This window comes from Chanodichthys erythropterus, chromosome 10, assembly GCF_024489055.1.
Source record: "Chanodichthys erythropterus isolate Z2021 chromosome 10, ASM2448905v1, whole genome shotgun sequence".
NCBI classification, from domain to species: Eukaryota; Metazoa; Chordata; class Actinopteri; order Cypriniformes; family Xenocyprididae; genus Chanodichthys; species Chanodichthys erythropterus.
The window spans coordinates 4827754-4852041 of record NC_090230.1 but is presented as its reverse complement, the minus strand read 5'-3'; the positions used below and the strand labels follow the sequence as shown (position 1 = coordinate 4852041).

Sequence of the window (24288 nt, the reverse complement as noted above, 5' to 3'; positions counted from 1 at the left end):
ACATTAGTATTGCGTCCTTCTCATGAGTATTTAATAATTTTTCACTTTTCAGTCTGAGTTAAATCTCTTTTTTGGCTCATTTTATCTGTAAAAGAAAACCTGCCTAATAATTCTGCACACCTGAATATAGGGCATTTTTCATTTCCAGCCTTCATGAACAATTATATATCACTTATAAATGATTAAAAACAATATTAATAGTAGTTATTAAGACTGATGTGGATTGGAATTGGTAAAATGTGCTTGGAAAAAAATATGATCAGAAAATCAACTTGCCTAATAATTCTGCACACAGTATATGGTCTGTTAAATAAATGTATAAATAGTGTTGCGTTTCAACTTCTGAAAAGTGATACAACCAGTAAAAATAGCTGAAGTTTTCTTCTGACATCACCTGATCCTCAATGAGATGGGAGGATGTTTCATGGGGCAAAGAAAAATATAAAAGTAAAGCTTTTGGTTTGTGAATTGAACATTTAAATGCTAATGAAACTTAATCAGAGAACTCTACATTAAATAAACTACAAAATGTTTAATCAGGGACCAGTAAGCTTAAGTCATTCGAAATGGTTGCATTTAATTTCAAGCTTGATTTTCTATGCTTGAAATCAAATTTGTGGACCAAAAAAAAAAAAAGTATATCAAAACATGCATGACATGCATACAGATAAAGTAAATGAGTCCACATTTTTTAAGTTGGATATTTTAATAGAATAGAAATAATGTAGGAACAAACCATGACAACATCCCCACACCTCAAGCAAGTGTAGATTTCTGAAGAAAGTCAGGAAGAGGGAAGGTGCCAGGTGTCACACCAATTATTTTCTCATTAGCGAATTTGTGCCGGATATAATATGCCAAATTTAGCAGCAGTTCAGTTTGTTCCCCATTTACCATCTGATGATAACAGAGGTGTTTCAGAGGAATTTTTCTGCCCTCTATATATTCAGGGTGAAATAAGATGGGGTTTTCTGTAGGGATGAGATTCATAAAGAATTTAATGATTCTGATTTCACTTAACCATCTTTAATTCCGATAACAACAGTTCCAAATGAAAGAATATTTGGTAATAAAGTATTTGACTTGAATATTTGAACCAAACAACAACAACAACATTTTTAGTCTAAATGTTGTTTTATCCAAAGATTTTATTAGAAATTAAAGGCAGTTCATTGAATACACTAAAAAGCAAGCAAGTCATTAAATTGATTCAAACTAAGTCTTTTTGACTCATTAATTTCAATTAAACAACTAATAAGAGTCATTTGTAACAAGTAGGACTACACTGTTTCCAAACCTAGTTTTCCTGCATAAATCAAACTGAAAGTGAAGTTATACAGCCATAAAAGCATGGTCCTCTCATTGCAATTCTTGCCAATCATAATGCAATATCTCTGAACATATGATATCTATAAACAAACTGGGTTATCGAGGCTTTCAAGTCAGAACAAACCATTAGCAATTCAAGAACATGAAAAATGAAAACGTACAGACATGCTGCACACTTCTAAATGCTCACAGAATAAGGTTGTTTTTCGCCATAGCTTTTACCTGAGGTGTTGCAGTTATATCAAATTTGGAAAGGTCATCTTCTCAAGACACAATCTCGCATGTTCACCTGTAAACACAAGTGACCTGACAAACTCAGGGTCTCTTTCCAGTGTATGTACAGGGTTAGTTCGACCTTATAACAAGACCTTATAAGACCTTCTGAAACAAGTAGAAGAAGACTGGTGACATTCAAAGAAAAAGGTCACGTCTTATCGGACCACGTGGAGAAAGAAGCTAGACCATCTTGAGAAGATAAGAGAGCACCACAGCTCTGGGTAATTGGTATAGTTGCTGTGGGCAACAGTACAAAAAATGTAAAGCAGCCCAGAAGGTCCTAAAGATCTGTTAAGATTCACACTACATAATTCATTCATATATATACATACATATACATACATACATACATACATATATATATATATATACATACATATATATATATATATATATATATATATATATATATATATATATATATATATATATATATATATATATATATATATATATATATATATATATATATATATATATAACATGCAATTTAATGTCCCTACAAGTATACAAAGGTAAGAAATGCATTTATGTAAAAATAAAAAATGCATTAAACACAAATGTAATGTTTCAAAATCTGAATTAAAAATATGAAGAGACAATCAAATATATCATGAAATACTAAGAAATTAGAAAAAGTGCAATATCCAAAATAATAATAATAAGAAGATGAGAACTGTATTTATGTATTATTGCTAGAAATTACAAACAAAAAAATGTATTTATATATTTACTTTTAGCATTAGCATCAGCGAGTTACTGTCATTACCATTAGTTACTACATCCTACATTGTGCTAGCTATGTCTTCGTCATGCAAATGCATATTACCCGTTTGCGATAATATACAAAACAGCTCAATCTTCTTATTTAAATTTCCTAAAAAATTATGATATGAAGAAGAGGTGGATTCATTTTGTGAAAAGCCATCTTGATGGACAGCTGACAATCACCGTCAACACCCGCCTCTGCAGGTTTTACAAACTTTCATCAGAGACACCTGGGATTCACTGATAATCAGCTATTATTGGTGAATGGGGCTGAACCGACTATCTCCCAGCTCGGCCTTCATCCTCCCATCTCGTGGCGCCGACATCTGGTGCCAGTCGGCAGTACCTTCCCACCAATGAGTGGCCTTGTGTCCTTATGTTATAATTAGTAGGTAGTCTACAGTAACGCTACTAAATTTTGCAAACATTTAACGTGATTCTTTTGTTTATATGCATCAGTATTTTTGACTCATTAGAAAAGTAAGCTGAGAGAGAAGCCATCTTACTCGCAAGTGGTTGTAGTTTCAGCACAGACAGCGGACATGCCCCCAGCGTTTGAGAGCAGAGAATATTGCTTATTTTTAAGATTTTGATAACTTATTTCATTTACTTGACTTTTTTTTTTTTTTTTTTAAATCATTCAAATTTGGCTGTGCGGTAAATAACACATTTTTCTATTGTGTGACAAACTAAAAAACCACATATATTGCTTAACACGGACTTTAATAACTATTATATATGCAGTTTCTATGACCTCATATTTATTAAAAGACATGGATATTTATACTACACAAATGACTTAAAATGATGTGTCACACAACACAACTATATGAAAAAAAATATGAAAATGGCACTAATCAAAGTATGAGAATTGCAGTGACATCAACAAAAGTTTTTACTAAACAAAACCAAATAAAACACAAAAAACACAAAAATAAAACACCAAAAAAACAAAGCAAAGCAACAACAACAACAAAAAAAACACAAAACAAAATAAAATACCAAAAAAAAATAAATAAATAATAATAATAATTATTAATAGTAAAAAACAGAAACAGCTAATTTAAATTCATCACTGATTTTAACATTACATTCTGATGCTGAAAAAGGTTATTGCACTTTTTTGCATTGGGTTTAAATTTGAGCAATTCAATACAACAAATGCCTCAATTCAGTACAACCAAATATGAGCAGTCTTACTTGACCAATAAACTCTGACTTAATCATTAAATCTAATCTCATGAGACACTGCACTGCCAAATTAGCTATGCATAAATAATGAATAATGATCAAGAGTAGCAGCAGTCAAACCCTCAAACCAGCGAGAATGCAATAATAATATCAAAACAAGAAATCAGTGGCCTGATTATCTTTAATTTAAAATATGATAAACCTACAGTGAAGCTTTAAATAGATGCAGTTCTTTTATTGTCAGAAACCATTTAAAATTGCCTGCAATTTATCTGTCAACACTACATGTCTCTTGTTATCTCTAAAGCATTGATTCATTCTGGATTCATGCACATAAAATGAATGTTTCCACAGAACCCTTTCTTTTCAAGCTTGTGAAGTGTTAAACATCTGGTCTTCCATGATAGAGAACCATCTATCAGGCTTCTCCGGAAATCAGATCTCAGAACGATTCATTATTCTTCTAGGGATCCATTTCCAAACTCATTTGTGTGTCTAGGAAATTCAAAGCATCTGGGGAACGTTACTGATCACAGGTTTGGAAAGTTCAAGAGAGATGCCATAAAAAGCCTGTCCAGTGACCATATCTATAGACAGCTTAATCAGATTCCAGGAACATGCAGGAATATCCTTTTAATATCCTCAGAAGCATCCTTCAAATTCAGTCATGATTCTAGTTATCTCTGGTATTATTCATTTCATAACCAACACAAATATCAGAGCTGCACATTTCTGATAGACATGTATTTTGAAAGGATGTGCAATACTTTTTTTCTTGCTTTTAAAATACAGATAACAAAATGCAGTCTGTCCTAATTTGCATAATTACACTATTCACTATGGTATTTGTGAGCAATGAGAAAGTATATTAGTCATTCTCATAAATACTGCCATTTGCTAAGCTTTAATTTATAAATTATTTGAATAAATTGTATTTATTTATTTATTTATTTTTTTGAAAAATGAAGAATTCCAATCACATTTTCCCATCTCAGGCCCAAAGTATGAGAGCTATAGACACTGGGGATCACAGTAAAGGCCCCGATAATTTTACAGCAAAGTTATTTTTCGTTCTTCACTTTCGGGTAAAAAGAAGTCTGAAATATGTCAGCAGCGATATACAGTTTGTGAACATCCCAACACTAAGCGACGTTTAGAAGAATATTTAAATATGTGCTGCGTGCTTTCCTCTGAATAAAAAAAAAATATACACAACAAAAATGACAGCAGTGCGAAAACAACAGAGCATCTGATTATAGTGATGTGGATGTTTGCAAGTCATACATGTATTTTACAGATTGTTTAAAGGGGACCCATTTTCCACAAGTTGGTATGATTCTTTAGGGTCTTCATGAAATGTCTGTAACAAACTTCGGTTAAAATTCCTCAATGGTCATGAAAAACAACACCCTTTTTCCTTTTCAAAAACAGCTCTGTTCAGAGCGAGCTGTTTCAGTGCATATCTCTTTAAATGAAACAATACTGCTCACCCCACTCCTCTCTTCTGTGGGGAGTGCTAATGGCCTTGAATCACATGCAGTTGCGGGCTGTTAACGCCCCTCGCCATTACCAACACAAAGCCTTTTCTCAAGGTAATGTCTTTTGGACAAAATAACTATTTCACAGAAAGTTGCTACTATTGGGGCACTATTCACTTAAATATGCAAACGGAGATTCTTACACAAAGACGGCGTACCTCTGGACCAGTAAGCAGACAGTAAATCGTCTAGTCTATCGGTCGACCGTAGCACACACGGCAAACTGAGAAAACATTCCACATTAGTGACAAAACCCGCCGCAGCTAAACATACTAACATGCGTACAGACAAACTCCAAGTGCCCATTTGCCAAATAACAGATGAACCACTATAAAGTCTTGTTGAACTCTTACACGTCAATTTAGACTGCTGATAACAGCAAATTCATCATTCAGATCTAAGCTAACATACGAATTACATTAGTCAACCATATTGTGGATGGTTACTCTCACAATTTCACATTAAAAAATCTAATGTAAGCCATTACCTTATGTATGAAAATTAACGTTAGACACTCATACTATAAGCTACCACCTCAGATGTTGGTGTTTGCTAGCATTAAACAAAAGAAACACAAGCAGAAATAATCATTTATTTATTTATTTTAAATAAACTCCCTATATTGTTTGGAGGTCTTATTCAAATAGCTAGCTATCTAGGTAGAAATTGGCTACAAATTGGAACTGCTCGATGGATGGCACAGTTTCAGTCTCAGACATGTTTTATTTTCAGATTTTCTAAGCTGGCAGACACGCCAGAAACCTAACTACATGAAAAAAGCTAAAGAAGTGAAAATTTAATTTGATGTCCCATTTAAAAGCAGCAGCTTTACAGTATTAAACATGAAAAACAGTGTCAGTGTCTCTTTCAATGAGAATTACAATTTCAGTTTCTACTATAAAGTAGCTCTTCAGTGTGCTCATGTTTTTTTTTCTCATGGATGTCTGACCTCGACGGACTGAACAGAAGAAAATGAAGGCTGACCTCAAATTTTAACATTTTAAATGTAACAGGGTTGACAATATACCTGTTTAGAATGGGGGGGGGGATGCAAATTTTTAATTCAATTCTAAACTCTTTTAAATTCTAAACAGGTTTATTCTTAACTGGAGAACCGTCAGGGCCCTCTAGGCCTACAGAGAGGGCCTAAACTATTATAAAAATAGTATTTCCAAACTTTTAAATAATTTAAAAAGTAAAAACTTTTTTCAAATGTAAAGAAAATTGACTTATCATATCGTTCCTCTAAATGGGTGGGCTTTGTTATCTCCAACGTTATGACGCGTTCCGCCCACTGTAGGAAACATGATTGAAAAAATAAAACCGCTGATAAAATAGCTGGTGCTATTCACTATGGAAACTGCAAGCAACATTAATGAAGAGGACATCTCTGCTAATTTATCATCCACTTCGTTTTCAAGATTAACTTTTTTTTTTTTTTTTTTTAAAGGAGTTAATTGAAAAAACAAGACCTACACCAGATTCCTACAGCCCTTGATTCAAAAATTGAATTTACCTTGGCATAGTTAAGTAACAAGAGTTCAGTACATGGAAAAGACATACAGTGAGTCTCAAACTCCATTGTTTCCTCCTTCTTATATAAATCTCATTTGTTTAAAAGACCTCCGAAGAACAGGCGAATCTCAACATAACACCGACTGTTACATAACAGTCGGGGTGCACGCCCCCAATATTTGCATATACCAGCCCATGTTCCCAACATTATGAAAGGCATTAGACAAGGGCAGGCAGTATTAACGTCTGGAGCTGCACAGCCGAATCAACAGACTAGGTAAGCAAGCAATAACAACAGCGAAAAATGGCAGATAGAGCAATAATAACTGACATGATCCATGATAGCATGATATTTTTAGTGATATTTGTATATTGTCTTCCTACATGTTGTGTTAGTGTCACGGAGACGAACTCCGTGATTCCCTCCTCTGGCCATCGGAGGGAACCATCACCCGAATATTAGCACACACACTCACCCACACTACATTTCCCATAAGCCCGTACCTTGGACTGATTACACCTGCAGCTGAATCACATTACCCGGACTATAAAGGACTGCCATATCCACCTGTCAGACGCGAAGTCTTGTTTTGCCGTGGTGAACAATTCCGAGCGTTATTTCCTGTTTGATTACTTGTTGCTGTCTGCCTGTATACCCGTCTACGATCCATTGCCGCCTACCTCTGACGTCTGCCTGTTTTCCCGTTTCTGTGAGTTATCTGCCAGCCCTGACTTACTGCCTGTCTGACCACGATTCTGCCTGTTCCTTACATACCAGTTTGCTCCTGTCTGACCCTGCCTGTATTACTACGATTCTTCTAATAAAGCATGCAAATGGATCAATGCCCGAGTGATGATTCGTTACAGAAGACTTCGCCAGAACAAGATCCAGCTGCTTTTACCCACCTGTGTGCTACGATGTCTGCTCAGGCCAGCCAGCTCGCCGCCCATCAACACCAACTTAATCGCCTCACTTCCATCACGGAGGAACTAGTTAAGGCACTACAGAGACTGCAGATACCCGCGCCAGCGGCGCCCTCTCCCCCCGCCGCGGCCGCCATTAACCACGCGGCAGGAACGCCGTCGCCTAGCAACCCTCGTCTCTCACTGCCAGAAAAGTTTGACGGTGATCCAGCCAAGTGCAAGGGCTTTATCCTCCAGTGCTCCCTCTTCATTAATCAACAACCAGCTTTATATCCCACGGAGACCAGTAAGATTGCTTTTGTTTGTTCTCTGCTTACTGGTAAGGCACTAGAGTGGATAACTGCCATATGGGGGGAGAATGGGTCCACCTTTTCCACGTTCGATTACTTTATGCAGCAGTTTAAAGCGGTGTTCGACCACCCGAGTGATGGGAAGGGAGCGGATGATCGACTGATGGAGCTGTCACAGGGCAGAAGGACGGCGGCTGAGTATGCCCTGGCATTCCGCACTCTCGCAGCTCAAACCAACTGGGTGAGTGATACCCTGAAAGTTTGTTTTAGACGCGGATTGTCTCATGAATTACAGTCAGAGCTGGCATGTTGAGATGAGGGGAAGAGCTTGGACCAGTATATTGAACTCGCCATTCACGTGGACAACCTGATTCGAGCTCGCAAGTCTGGCCAGAGACGTAATGTCCACCCCATTCAGCCGACAGAAGCAGAAACTCCAGAACCCATGCAAATCAACGCATACCACATCTCCGAGGAGGAGAGGAATCGCCGCCTGACTAATAGACTTTGTTTGTACTGTGGCAGTCCCGGTCATGTTCGTAACACTTGTCCCGTCCGCACTCGTCCTGAAAGTCAGCGCATGGTGAGTGAATCCAATCCCTATTATCACTCAGATTTAACTGTGTCCGTACCTATAACCCTCCAGATTCAGAACACTCAAATGAATACCAAGGCTTTACTGGATTCAGGGGCTGCAGGGAACTTCATTTCCCAAGCGTTCGCACAGCTACACAACATTCCTCTAATAGAATGTTCTTCTCCCCTCACAGTGGAAGCCATAGACGGGCGACCCTTGGGCGCCGGACGAGTCAACACCATCACCCAACCCTTAACCATGCAAACTGGCATATTGCACACAGAGTTCATACAGTTCCATGTGCTACCCACCTCAACCTCGGCTATTATACTCGGATTACCCTGGCTCCGCACGCACAATCCCACCGTCTGCTGGAGAGAGGGTCAAATATTGCAATGGGATAAGAATTGTTTTACCAAATGTCTGTCTCCTGTCACCTCTCTACCCCTCAGAACAGTCCAGGCCGATGACTCTTCACCCGGTTCCGAGTTCCAAATCCCCTCAGATTATCAGGATCTATCGCTGGCATTCAGCAAAGTACGCGCCACACAATTACCACCGCATCGCCCATATGACTGTGCCATTGATCTTCTCCCAGGAACAACACCTCCTAGGGGCCGTATCTTCCCGCTCTCCCAACCTGAGTCAGAATCCATGAAGAAATACATCGAGGAGGAACTGGCGAAAGGATTCATCCGTCCTTCCACGTCACCCGCTTCAGCGGGCTTCTTCTTCGTGAGTAAAAAGGACGGAGGTCTGCGTCCCTGTATTGATTATCGTGGTCTCAATGATATAACTGTCAAGTTTCGCTACCCATTGCCCTTAGTGCCTGCAGCCTTGGAACAGCTCCGAACAGCCAAATTCTTCACCAAGCTCGATCTACGGAGTGCCTATAACCTAATTCGCATCCGGGAGGGTGACGAATGGAAAACCGCCTTCTCAACGGCCACCGGACACTACGAATATCTCGTTATGCCCTTCGGGCTTGTTAATAGTCCGTCTGTCTTCCAGTTGTTCATAAACGACGTGTTCCGAGATATGCTTAACCGTTTTGTTATTGTTTACATAGACGATATCCTGATTTACTCCGATACCATGCAGGAGCATGTGCAACAGGTCAGACAGGTTCTCAAGCGCCTCATCCAGTATCAGCTCTATGCCAAGGCTGAGAAGTGCGATTTCCACAAGTCCTCCATCTCATTCCTGGGGTACATCATCAGCCCCGAGGGCGTCGCCATGGATGAGGGAAAGGTAAACACTATCCTGAAATGGCCGCAGCCCCAGACTGTCAAAGAGATGCAGCGATTCCTGGGCTTTTCAAACTTCTACAGGCACTTCATCCGCAACTTCAGTTCCATAGCCAACCCTCTTACAGGTATGGTCAGAAAAGGTCAGAGTCAACTCAGATGGACCCCTGAGGCCTTACACGCTTTTCAACAGCTCAAGGAACGCTTCACCTCCGCGCCCATACTGCACCACCCCTACCTGTCACTGCCATTCATAGTCGAGGTGGACGCATCTAACACAGGTCTCGGCGCCATCCTATCCCAGCGTCAAGGTAATCCTCCTAAAATGTTTCCCTGTGCTTACTATTCCAGAAAACTGAATGCTGCTGAACGAAATTACGATGTCGGGGATCGGGAGTTGCTGGCCATGAAAGCGGCTGTTGAGGAGTGGCGTCACTGGCTGGAGGGAGCCGTGCATCCGTTTGTCATACTAACGGACCACAAGAACCTCGAATACCTCCGCACCGCACTGGCTCAACCGTAGCGAAGCCACCTGGGATAGCGCGCACACACACCTGCAACACGCTGTTCGCCGTCAGAAGGAACAAGCTGACCGCCACCGTCGCCTCGGACCCCTTTACCGCCCTGGTCAGTGGGTATGGCTATCCACAAGAGATATGCGCCTGCGACTCCCATGTAAGAAGTTAAGTCCAAGGTACGTTGGCCCTTTTCAAATCACGCACCAGATAACACCAGTCTCATTCCGTTTGGCATTACCTAACCATTATCGTATTTCTCCCACTTTCCATATGTCCCTGCTCAAACCCGCCGATGGCCCCCACGAGGAGGGGGATGAGAGGTCCAGTGACGAGGGCCCCCCACCCGTCTTGGTCAACGGTGAGGAGATCTATCAGGTCCGAGAATTGTTGGATTCCAGACGTCGCGGTCGCACACTCCAGTACCTAGTTGACTGGGAGGGGTTTGGTCCGGAAGAACGCTCCTGGGTCAATTCGGATGATATCCTAGACCCCAGCCTGGTGGCAGAGTTCCACACGAACCATCCGGATAAGCCAGCCCCTCGTCCTCGAGGAAGACCGAGACGTCGCCAGCATCCTCGCGCCAGGAGGCGCTCGCAGGGGGGGGGCTCTGTCACGGAGACGAACTCCGTGATTCCCTCCTCTGGCCATCGGAGGGAACCATCACCCGAATATTAGCACACACACTCACCCACACTACATTTCCCATAAGCCCGTACCTTGGACTGATTACACCTGCAGCTGAATCACATTACCCGGACTATAAAGGACTGCCATATCCACCTGTCAGACGCGAAGTCTTGTTTTGCCGTGGTGAACAATTCCGAGCGTTATTTCCTGTTTGATTACTTGTTGCTGTCTGCCTGTATACCCGTCTACGATCCATTGCCGCCTACCTCTGACGTCTGCCTGTTTTCCCGTTTCTGTGAGTGTTATCTGCCAGCCCTGACTTACTGCCTGTCTGACCACGATTCTGCCTGTTCCTTACATACCAGTTTGCTCCTGTCTGACCCTGCCTGTATTACTACGATTCTTCTAATAAAGCATGCAAATGGATCAATGCCCAAGTGATGATTCGTTACAGTTAGCATGTTGCTAATGTACTGTTAAATGTGGTTAAAGTTACCATCGTTTCTTACTGTATTCACGGAGACAAGAGCCGTCGCTATTTTCATTTTTAAACACTTGCAGTCTGTATAATTCATAAACGCAACTTCATTCTCTATAAATCTCTCCAACAGTGTGTAGCATTAGCCGTTAGCCACGGAACACTATCAAACTCATTCATAACCAAATGTAAACATTCAAATAAACACTGTACTTACGCGATTTGACATGCTGTATGACGAACACTTTTTAAAGATCCATTTTGAGGGTTATATTAGCTTTTTGAACTTTTTTTATGTTGTTTAAGGCAAGCGTGAGCTCCGTGGGCGGAGAGCGTGAGCAATTAAAGGGCCAGCAGACCTGAATCAGCTCATTTATAATGATGCCCCAAAATAGGCAGTTAAAAAAAATGAATTAAAAAAAATCTTTGGGGTATTTTGAGCTGAAACTTCAGACAAATTCAGGGGACACCTTAAACTTATGTTACATCTTTTTAAAAAAAGTTGTAGGGCACCTTTAATTTTGTGTAGAAAGCCTTTTTTTTTTAAGCATTCCAACCCCAGCAATTAAAGGAACACTCCACTTTTTTTGAAAATAGGCTCATTTTCCAACTCCACTAGAGTTAAACAGTTGAGTTTTACCGTTTTCGAATCCATTCAGCCGATCTCCGGTTCTGGCGGTAGTTCATTGAATCTGATTAGACCCTTAGCATCGTGCTTAAAAATGACCAAAGAGTTTTGATATTTTTCCTATTTAAAACTTGACTCTTCTGTAGTTAAATCGTGTACTAAGACCGACGGAAAATAAAAAGTTGTGATTTTCTAGGCTGATATGGCTAGGAACTATACTCTCATTCAGGCGTAATAATCAAGGAACTTTGCTGCCGTTCCATGGCTGCAGCAGTGCAATGAAAAACTGCCGCCACTGTTTTATATATGTTGAACTTTATTTGTGAAAACACTTATTTTGCAGAATTACTAGTCAGTCTGTAAATTTACTAACTTAGCGATCATGCACATTTGCTGTAATTATGCATAACAGTTACATTTTTCCCAAATCATAAGTGTCAGTCTAATGATATGATTTATTTTCAGCATTGCTTCTTTGTGGTGGTGGATTCAAAAATGGCATGATCGCTGTTCATTGATGATGCAGACGTGTCTGTCGCTAACGTCCTTTGGTCAGAGTGCTGTCATGAATCAGGTTACATAAAATTTAGTTGGTTTTGTGGCCAGTTGTCTCCATATTGCACCTAAATAAACACTGATTGTGTGATGAATGTTACAGGGTTGAAAACCAAATAAATGTCTTAGCTTGAAAATACTTTTGCAACAAACCACTTTTTAGAGTCCATATTCTTGTGCTTTGTGAAATTAATATTTTTGTCTGTTAAAAATATATATAGATATATTTAAACATAACAGAGTTGAAATATTAAGTTTAATAAGGCCAATATAAGAGTGGCGACATCTTGGTCGGAAACTGTCCACAGTATCATCTCTATATACACTTCCTCTCAAAAATATGGAGTCAGTAGGATTTTTTTTTTTTGTTGTTGTTTTTGAAAGAAGTCTCTTATGTACAGTGTGGAGTCTCTTTTGTATGGAGCCCCTTAAAGGGACATGGTGAAGGAAAAAATATGAGAAGGGAAGAAAGAAACATATTTCAATGCTTTTTCGTGCGCTTGCAAAATGTTTTGTGTTCCCCCTGAGAAACTTTGTGTCAGCTCACAAAGAACACAAAAGTTGATAATTATAATATTATCATTACAATTATAATAATGATAATTATTAATGTTGAAATAAGTTGTGCTGCTTCATATTTTTGTGGAAACTGTGATCTTTTTTTCAGGATTCTTTGATGAATACAAGGTTTAAAAGAACAGCATTTATTTAAAACAAACTTTTTGTAACATTATAAATGTCTTTACTGTCACTTTTGATCAATTCAATGAATTTCCTGGTGCATAAATTATTAGGAAGTATGGTAGTGTGCATTCTGATAGAAAATATCTGTAAAAATTACTTGTCATTAGTCGCAATTCTATTTAGCTTTAAAAAAATAAAAAATTGCCATAAAGCTTCAGCCTATAGTGAAATCATTTCAAATGCCACAACTACAAAAAAAAAAAAAAACATGAGAGCAACAGTGATGAATTGGAGACCCCGTCTGTCCTTTCTTTGTTCTCTCAGAAGTCTCATTTCTTTCAACAGGAGTTCATTATTAGATTTCACCTCCCCACAGGACAGGTTCTGTCCTGAATCCTGTTGCTCTGACCCACAGACACTACAGGGACACGGGTGTCAGACTTCCCTCAGGCAGCAGAACATGCAATTAACTGTCGATTGCTTCTGGAACTCAGAGCAAAGGCACACAGACTCATGCCAAGACACACAAACCTCTGTCATGTGCCCATTTCCTCACAATAAATGTGCTCTTTGAAAAGGAAAAAGGCTCTTGAACCAGAAACACAAGGCATGGAGTCCCATAGACCAAATCCAGACAGAAACAAACAAAACAGACGCTTGGTTTGCGTAAAACTACAACGCAGGGCTGGATGGCATGACCATATATTACTTTAATGCATTTTTTCTACATCAGTAAGCATGCCCATAAATATGGAAATCCCATAATACTGATGGAAAAATAAAGAAATACAAAGCCATAAACTCACCCTTGTTTATTGGAGTCGACCAGAATGCGCACTAATATCCCTGTAACAGCCACTAGGATGGGGTAGTGATCAACACTCTCCAGGCCTAAATAGAAAATAAACCATGGTTTTATTAGTGGTTTAGGTAATTACTTTTTGTTTTATATTTTATAACAAAAACTGATCTGATTCTGATTAAATACATAAAATATGTAATCAAAAATACAAATACTAAAACTAAAACTCTGTTTGTCTGACCAGTGAAAGAAGGGGACAATGTTTGGGAATTTTGTTTGAAAATGATCTTCTTTGCTATTCCCTTTGGTGCTAGAGGTGCAGATTACACTTCACTCAAATATTTATTTTTTATTGTTTTTATTTACATAAAATGTAATTCTGACTGTTTATCTTTCTTTAAATCACAACAATTGTCATTTAAAATTAACTACAAACTAGAGTTGTCAAAAGTACTGACTTCGGTACCTTTTCAGTACTGAAATTTAAAAAATGTGACGCTTTGAGCACTGTTGAGCAGATTCGTAATCGCCTCTGATTGGCCACTGTGTTGACGCGCTCATCGGATATGTCTGTGATTGGCTACAATGTTCAACACTCGGCAGCGTTTGAAAGCACACGTAAGTGTTTGAACTAGGGTTGTTCAACGATAATCATGATTATCTTGTACAAAATAAGAGTCTCTGTTTACGTAATATGTGTGTATGTTTTGTGCATAATTATAATATATATATTATACCCGTCACGGAAACCAGGGACACAAGTCGGCAGCACAACTCTCGAGCAAAATGAGAAAGAAGCATTTTTTTTCAAAATTGGTGATTTTCGTTATTTTGCAGAATCTGTTAGTTGAGATCATGAAGAAGCATTTCCATGTTTGAGATAGCAGTATTGGTATATTTAAAAGCGTACATTTTGAGGTTGAAATCGGCTTGTTTTTCAGAGATTCTAGCACGCAGTAGGGGCGTGTCATTGTCTGTGTGTATTTCCATACTGGGAAGCATGGCTACTTATTATGCAGCGCCCTGGCCGGCTCTAGCTGATATCAAAATTCAATGAAGAACCGTGGCCGTTACACCGAAAATGTTTCGAAGTACTTTTTCGACAAGCCGAATGCTTATGAACAAGCGCTCACTGATTCTGAAGATGATCTGAGCAACGATGAAAGCAGCATAATAAGACATTACCTCTCTGGAGTCGGGTAACACGCCGGCGCATTTTGTAGGATTTTTTTCACTTTGCAGCAAAACAGACTTAAAATACTCTGTCATTTTTTGTCATAGAGACATAAGTAATATATCAATTGAAACTATAGAATGTCTTCTTTTATTTGTGTACACTCAAGAGTAAAAACAAAATGTTGTGCTTTTGGAAAAATAAAGAAAACTAACATGATGCGTGATCTCTCGTCTCCCTCTGAACGCAGTCCAATCTGATAGTTCTCAGAAAATGAACTGTAACTTAGTGAATACTAATCACAAAGAAATTATACTTATGTCTGAAAAAATGTTGAAATGTCAAGTTTTAAATCGTGTAAGTCAAATTGAAAACAAACATTCTGTGTTTATGTAATCTGTATGAAAAGAGAGCCATGTCAGAAGTCTGTGATTCAGCTCATTATCCGCTAATGTGGCCACGCCCACGGAGTCAGCGCTATTCAGACGCAAATTCAGTCAATACATGCAGACATCGTCTCAATTGTGTATTTATTGTCTTGAAAAGTGTTTTGAATAGCCATAGTTAGCGATCTCTGGCCTCTGTTAGTTCAGTTAGTATCCTTTATTATTAATAGTATGCGGTCCATGCAGCTTTACAGGGGGTATGGCTTATCTAAATGAGATGTAAATGAGCCCTATTGTCACTCCCAGCAGGTGAGAACAGTTGAGAACTGCAACTTTAGAGGTGTTTTTCTCCCTATAGAGCTTTCTTAAGTGCCTACCTTCAAATGGCCACAACTTCTCCAAATATTATCAGATTTTCATGTGTTACACATCGTTGGAAAGCTTGGAGACTACACTTTCAGAATCTGTGAATAACTCAAAATGCCCCAGAACCGACTTGTGTCTCTACTTTCCATGACTGGTCACACACACTGGTCACACACATATATATATATATATTAGGGGTCGACCGATTATCGGCGCCGATATTAAGCATTTTTATTGTTATCGGCATCGGCCATTTTCAAAACCGATTTGCCGATAAAACCATCTAATTTTGAAATGCGCGATCTGGCACTGATCCAGCCACCTCAGTCAGAGCGCACCGCTCTGTGGCCTAGACTAAGCCCCGCCCATCGACTGTCTGATTTGTTGGGAGTCACGAGCCTGGCCGATCAATACGGCTGGCGCGGCTGGAAAATGTTCCGCTGTCATACCGAAAGCACAGGAGCTGCTTCAGTGATCATCTTTCGAAGGTAAGAATGCAATAAACGTTCCTGAAGTTGCAATAAATCATTACACTGAAGTTGCAAAACACCTAAATATAATCGATTTATGATGACAAGCCCCGTTCAGTTATTATACTGTGAATTCCCGGTCAATGTCCGTCATTGCAGTGATATGCTTTAACGGATCATCACATCAGTGCTGAGATAGTGAAACTAAAACCTACTTCTCTCACCATTCGGCCAACTTAACGTTATATTGTGAATAGATTATCAACACGAATGAATTCACTCACGTCTGCTGCGGGTTTTTTTTATTTTTTTGTGTTGTTCACATAGCTTCACTGAACAGCGTCCGTTCCGTTAGGGCTCTTAGTCAAAAAATTGCACAGCGTGAGCTCTGATGCCCTGACGCACCGCAAGCTCCCTATTCCTGATTTAGTTATCTCCGCGGCCGCGCTCTCTCATTTGACTAATAACCCTATGCTAATAACGTAAATTGTCAATCTCACATTGCAAGTTTCTGGATGACACTGTCCTGTATACTACTAATTGTTACCCATTTTAATTTACTTTATAAAACTTCATAGATATTACATTTATTTTCCATTATTTGTTCATTTGTTGCTGTTTAAATTTGCTTTAAGTTTTACTTTGTTTACAGAATGCTGCTGATGGATGCTCCCAGCACTTTTTATGTTTGTTGTTATTATTATTATTAATGTTGTTATTATGAACAGTTCTCAGAATTAAAGATGTGTTAAAATAATTTAAAGAGAGTCTTTGTCAGAGGCCTTTTTATTCTTAATTTTGACATTAATTTTCATTTTTACACTAGACACATAACGGTTCAAAATATCGGTTATCGGTGTCCTTGATCTGTAATAATCGGTATCGGCATCGGCCCTGAAAAATGAAAATCGGTCTATCCCTAATTTTATATATATATATATATATATATATATATATATATATATATATATATATATATATATATATATATATATATATATATATATATATATATATAAAAATATATATAAACATACATTCATGTATAAATTTAAGAAAAATATCTCATATTTCCATAAAAATATTTACATTTATATATTATATAAAAATATAAATATATGCATATATTTATACATACATGCAAATATTTCTTAAATATATACATGTATGTGTGTGTATTTATATATACATAATACTTATACACAGAACAAACACGCGTATATTACGTAAACACAGACTCTTATTTTGTACACGATAATCATGAACAGCCCTAGTTTGAACACATTTTGAAAGCGGGAGCAGGAGCATTTGAAAGCAGGCGTCTATCAGTGGATATCAAACGCTCCCATGCTGATCATGTGAGCAGCACGACGCATGCGTGTGACCCCCAAAAGATCATTTAAAGTCATTATTGTGTTAAATGACAAAAGCATCAAATGGACAAAAAGTAAAAGAAAAAAAAAGTAAAAAAAATGGACAAAAAGTAGCTTTAGAAAAAAATATTTTATTTGATTCAACATAGAATTTATTAAACAAACTTTTAGGCTTCAGCGGCCATGAGGGTGAGTAAATCATGACAGAATTTTCATTTTTGGGTGAACTCTACCTTTAATTTTTTTTATTATTATTAATATGAAAATATGAGTTTTCTTAATGAAATTATACTCTAAGGTGCCAGTAGGTGGCAGTAAATGTCTAAATGAGTAAGTCATTCAGTTGTTCATTCAATTCGTTCAAACAGCTGATTCATTCAGCAATGAAGTAAATGGCTCTGGTTGGGTAAGTAAAAAAATGAGGTATGCATGATGTAATTTTCTTATTTAGTTAGGCAGAAAATTATTTTCCAAGAAAAAGCCGGTTTCAAGTGATTTCAGTTTTAGATAATTTCCTTTATGCAAAGCAATTTTCTTAAGCACTGCAAGGAGAAATCTTGCTATAAAGAAAAAAGTCCAGTCCATTTGACTTTTCCAAGGACAGCTTAATGCTTTCATAGCAAATTTACTCTGAATTTCATTGATGGACACAACCCCCTAAAAAGTGAATATCAAAAAATGTATAATGAATACGACTGAAGAACTCATAGAGTGATAAATAAACTAAATCTATTAAAGCCACTAAACAGCACTTTGGTAGGATAGTAGGTCACTGAATCCGACACCACAGTGACATGCATCAAAATGTGCCATCTAATAACAACTTTAAAATGCACTGAAACCACGCAGCTCTGTTTGGCCATCTAGGGGTAAAGTTCAGGTAACAACATGACCCAAACTCATTTACTATAAATGTAATGTTCTGCAGTGTCAAGGATGAAAACTGGCCTGATGATGGTTTCAGTATGCTCCTTAATTGGATTATGTTTTCATACAAAATCTCCGTGAAATCTCTTGACCTATTCATCTAATATCATTCCCTGAGCATGCAGGCTGACTTTCCAAACTTCTGAAAGGGTTTCAGAGGTGATGTCAAGAACGTCGCAAAATGCATATCAGATTACTTTTTATTTGTTCTGGGACTTGAAACAAGCTGCTATAAAAAGGAACAATTGAAAAGTTGACTGTTGGGTTACAGCAAACCATATTTCGGCTTACAGGGGACATGATCAAGGACGAACCAAAATACCTGAGAGGTTTAAATTCAGCACAGCACACTAAGCGTTTCAGAAATATAATTGTATTCAAGTGCATCCTCAAGTGCGTACTAATGCATGCAGTTCAAGTTCAATGCTTCTATTTGCATTAATGTAGGTGCATTATTGTTTCTTACATAAGAAGGAAATTGGTTAAAATTACCTGGGAGGCGCAAGCTGACCACCCTGTCAAACAGGTTTCTTTCTGCTGTAACTCGATTTAACACCTGGTTCAGGAGCTGCAAGCAAATAATAAAATAAAAATGTTTTCAAACCAAAATGTTGCATATATTCTATATTCTATATATATATATAAACAGAGATGAGACATTTCTCCTAAATAAAGATACAGTTCACCCAAAAAATAAAAACAAAAACACAAAACAAAATGAAACACAACACAAAGCAAAGAAAAGTGAACCAAAACCAAAACCAAACTGAAATATAAGACAGAACAAAAATGCAAAACAAGATGAAACCACACAAAACAAAATAAAAACAGAAAACAAGATGAAACAACACAAAACAAAAAGTAAAGCAAAAACAAAACAAAGATGAAACAACAAGACAAAACAAAACAGAAAACAATATGAAACATGAAACAAAAACACAAAACAATATGAAACAAACAACACAAAATGAAACAAAGAAAGCAAAGCAAAACAAAAACAAAAGTAACGACATGACGTAACGTGAAGTACAAGTATGGTAACCCATACTCAGAATTTGTCATCTGCATTCAACCCATCCAAGTTAGTGCACACACATTAGGAATAATGAGCAGTGAACACACACACACACACACACACACACATTACAAACTGTGGATACACACAACCGGAGCAGTGGGTAGCCATTTTTGCTGTGGTGACTGGGGAGCGATTAGGGGTTAGGTGCCATTACTGAAGGGCAACTCAGTCATTTCCTGCCAGTATTGAGAATCGAACCCGCAATCTTCGGGTTACCAGTCTGACTATCTAACCATTTGGCCAAAACTGCCACAAACAAGATTAAACAAAACAAAACAAAACACAAAAGATTAAATAACACAAAACAAAACAAAGGAAAGCAAAACAAAAACACAAAATGATGAAACAACAACACAAAACAAAACGAAGAAAAGCATAATAAAAAAATAAAATAAAACAAGACGAAACAACACAACAAAAAGCAAACAAACAAAAAATATAGAATGTTCATACAATGAAATGGGGTTCAACAAAACAAAACATTAGACCCTACTGATTTTCACTGTATGAACATTTTTCAGAATATCTTACTTTGTGTTCTGCAGAAGAAACCAAAGCCATATAGGTTTGTAACAACATGAGGGTGACTACATGACAAAATTCACATTTTTGGGTGAACTGTTCCTTTAATATCAACAGATATCACTTGATCCAGTTTCAAACACATCTGGTCATAAATCAAAGTGACCAGACCGCAATAATTATTCCCTTCGCTTCTTTAGCACACCTCTTGAGCTCAACATCCTGCAGCCAAGAATTTAATTAGAGGTACCAAGCTGTCAGGTGCCAATTTGTTGACGTTTACTATAGCACAACGTATGTAATAGTATTCGAAGATAGGATAAATCCTTCAAGGACAGGAAAAAATCTAAATGGATGGGTTCTGCTCTTCAAGGACATGTGGAAGCCTGCTGTGCTCACAGGTGTGCTTCAGTTAAAGCCTGATTACAAGCCGCAGGTGAATGGACACTCTGCTGGGAATAGAGCCCACGTAAGCGTTCAGAGAAAAACCTAGCAGAAAATACACTTTCAAAGCTGTCTCTGTAACTGAGGCCTTGAAAACATGCAGTGGCCCTGAGAACAATATACACTTGCTCCTCATTTGCATGCCACTTTCCATGAATAGAGTACAAAACAGCATCTGAAAATTAAAAAGGATGTACGTAACCTCCTGACAATATTAAATGTTAAATGATAATTAACCTCAAGATGTAATGATAATTAAGAGAAATTATTAAATATTACATAAGCCCTTTTTTACATGCATTTTAAATAACGTTTGATTTTTTTCAACACAGTTACCAAACATTTTGATGTGTAGATACAACTCAAAACCATGATTTTTATGATTCAAATCAAATATAGGAAGAAAAAAAACTATGCCAGAATGGGTAGCAGGGTTGCAAAACTACAGATGTGGGTTAATTTGAACAGTCACTCAGCAGGGGCTAGACAATTTGGCACCAAACATTACTTTTTGTTATTGAAGAACTTATATTTCCTATAATTTAAGATATTTTTGTTCCAACAACTTGGGTAACGGGGTTGAATAACTGAGATAGTGTACTTCAACACTAAAATGTGTAAAATTAAGAAAACAAAATAAGATTATTTTATAGAATTTTTATAGAAAATCATGTGCATTAAAAAAAAAAAAAAAAAAAAAAAAAAAAAAAAATTTTTTTTTGCCTTTAATTGTGTTAAGTAATGGGAGACCAAAGTGTGCACTATTTGTGGCGCCACATACATTGTCAATAAACACACACTCCTATCAAAAAAACTGTGCCCATAAATGTGAAAAGCATCAACTGGCTTTCATCCCATGATTGTTCTCTTCTCCATCACCCTTGTAAGAACTTTCACTGTTTAATAAAATGACATAATTTATGGATAAATAAACACAGACGATTAGCTTTCATCCATTACAGATTCTTTGCGCTGCTGAGCTGTGACACTTTATGCTTTAAATTGCTTATACTCTATAATTTAATAAAATTTGGGGGGGAATTCACAAAGAATGAATTGCGTCTATTGATAGTCTTGTTTTTCACATGACATCTCCACTGCTGAAACACACAATTCACTAGAAGAATATATGCAAATCAAGTACAATGATGGACAAAGACATAAATTTGAAAACTCAATGTATCGCAATACCTTGCACAGAACTCACCACAGAGTTTGTGATGCTGTACCTCTAAATCTAAGACCTCTAAATCTAAATGATCTCTGATTGGCTAACCTTACATACTGGCCTTATGTTCATATGTTACTATGCAAATAGGGGTGTGACGAGACGGGTAGCTCACGAGAACGAGACGAGACAACAATACTCAAGCACTGTAAAAGGTTTTGACACAAACTCAACTGACTTCTCTTCTGTATAATTTCAGTCTCTTCAGACCTTACTGTACATGATTTATGAGCTTCTACAACTTTTGACCTCCTAACAGAACTCCTTTCCACAAACTGATTATAAAAATAAAACAGTATAAATAAAAATGGTAACACTTTACAATAAGGTCTCATTTATTAACATTAATGTATTAACCAACAACTAACAATGAGCAATATATTTGCTACAGTATCTCTTAATCTTTGTTTATGTTAGTTAATAAAAATAGCCAATCATTGTTAGTTCATGATAGTTCACAGTGCATTAACTAATGTTAACAAATGAAACCTTATTGTTTGTGCTTAATAAGATTAAGAGAAAACTGTTATTCATTTTTATGGTAAACACTTTACAATAAGTGCAACCATAATCACACTCTCTCAATATTCAAAGTGCAAATAAGACCATTTTTTTCTTTGATACAGAGCTAAGAGATGGTTACAACTACACTTCCCAGCCTAAACTAGCTTTCATATTGAGAGATATTTGTATTCATCAGGGAGCCGCTTTCAAATGTGGGGTATTGAAATCGCGTCTGAATGCGCGCTTGTGTTTACTTTCACTTTCGCGATTGCACATACTCTGTGAATATGGAGCGGCGGCGACCGTTATCCAACTGAATTAAATGTTTTTTATTTAAATACAAAGCAAAACAACAGTGGAGGCGTAATGTAAACATAGTGGTGGCATATTCTATCCTAATCATCCTAACACTCTGTCATGGCAATATCACAAGACTACTTTTCACCTCGACGAGAAATCTCGTCACATTTTAATCTCGCGAGATCTTGCGACATGAGATCTCGTCACACCCCTATATGTAAATGAAGGCTGCCATGAGTTAATGAGCTTATGGTTGTGATGTCATAATCTTGATGACTTCTTTTGTTTAGTTGCAATAAATAGTCTGGATGGACAGAAACAGTGCTGATATTGATAACAAAAACTGAAACTATTAAAATTAATTTTGGCAATTTTAAACTGAAAATATAGCTGCAAGCAGTGATGACGGGCCAAGCCCCAGTGCCACCACCACCCCGCTGGCTTAAGAAAACCACTGTGCATGGTGGGAAACATATAATCTTAATTTAATTTAAATCAAACAATGATTTTACACCATATGAGACACTTCTCGTTTCTCTTTTTAGTCATAAATTGAATCCAGGGTTTAGTAGTGATTACATGAATCTTGAATCTCCTATAGGAATTCTTATAAAATCAGAGCCCAATTATTCAAAAAAATCCAAATTCAAACCAAAATATCTGACTTCTTGTTGGTCGGAGCTAATGACTGTAAATTAGCAAGTTGTCCAGCTTGATGAGAACAATATATGTATCGAGCTTGATGACTATAGGCAAGAGAAACCCCCCAACTTTTGTCAAAAGGTGGTGCTGTAGAGCTTCTCCTCCCCACCCATGTCTACTGGCCGACAACTTTGACATGTGTGTCAAGTTTCATGTAATTTGAAGTATGCTAAGAGCCTTAAAAACACCCAAGAATATTATAAAAGTTTGACATGTTGCCATGGCAACAGTATTTAAGATATCAAGAATCCTTTCACACGTCTACATCTGTCTTGACTAAGTTTGAAGTCAATTGGTTAAGAATAAGAGGACGATTTCAAAGCATTTTGAAAGTGACACTTCCTGTTGCCAGTTGGTGGCACTACGGCTTTGACTCACAATATTCTCATCCATGTAATCAGCCTCCTACAATGAACACACAGCTGAAGTTTCATCAAAATCAGTCAATGTTTGCAGATGTTATAACACACTTCCTGTTTCCCTTTTTTTGCCATAAATATGTTGCTTCGTATCCAATATCCGTCCGCAATTTAGTATCCTTATTGTCTTGACTTCATGATGAAAAACTTTGGTGTGAATTGTATGCCTCTGGAGCAGTAGTTAAAAAGACACTGAATTAAACGTAAACAAAAGCACACTGAAGTGTTTGAATTTGAAAGCATTCTGAAAGCAGGAGCATTTGAAAGCAGCCGTCTATCAGCGGATCTGTGTATCATTGAAGCCAATCACAGACATATCTGATGAGCCGTGAGCACAATGGCCAGTCAGAGGAGTTTACGAATCCGCTCAACAGTGCTCAAAGCGTCATATTTTTAAAATTTCAGTATCGACTAGGTACCGAAGTCGGTACTTTTGACAACTCTAACC

At 37.7% G+C, this 24288-nt stretch overlaps 1 protein-coding gene across 2 annotated transcripts in view; it reads right to left on the bottom strand.

The window, feature by feature from the left end:
- The window catches only part of LOC137027625 (E3 ubiquitin-protein ligase RNF123), a 198078-nt gene that overhangs the window by 116937 nt on the left and 56853 nt on the right, over positions 1 to 24288 (bottom strand). For both annotated transcript variants that reach the window (XM_067395870.1, XM_067395871.1), the window contains exons 34-35: positions 19136 to 19211; positions 13952 to 14036 (exon numbers count right to left, since the gene is read on the bottom strand). In XM_067395870.1, the coding sequence (XP_067251971.1) occupies positions 13952 to 14036; positions 19136 to 19211 (161 nt within the window). The remainder of the gene's footprint in view (positions 1 to 13951; positions 14037 to 19135; positions 19212 to 24288) is intronic.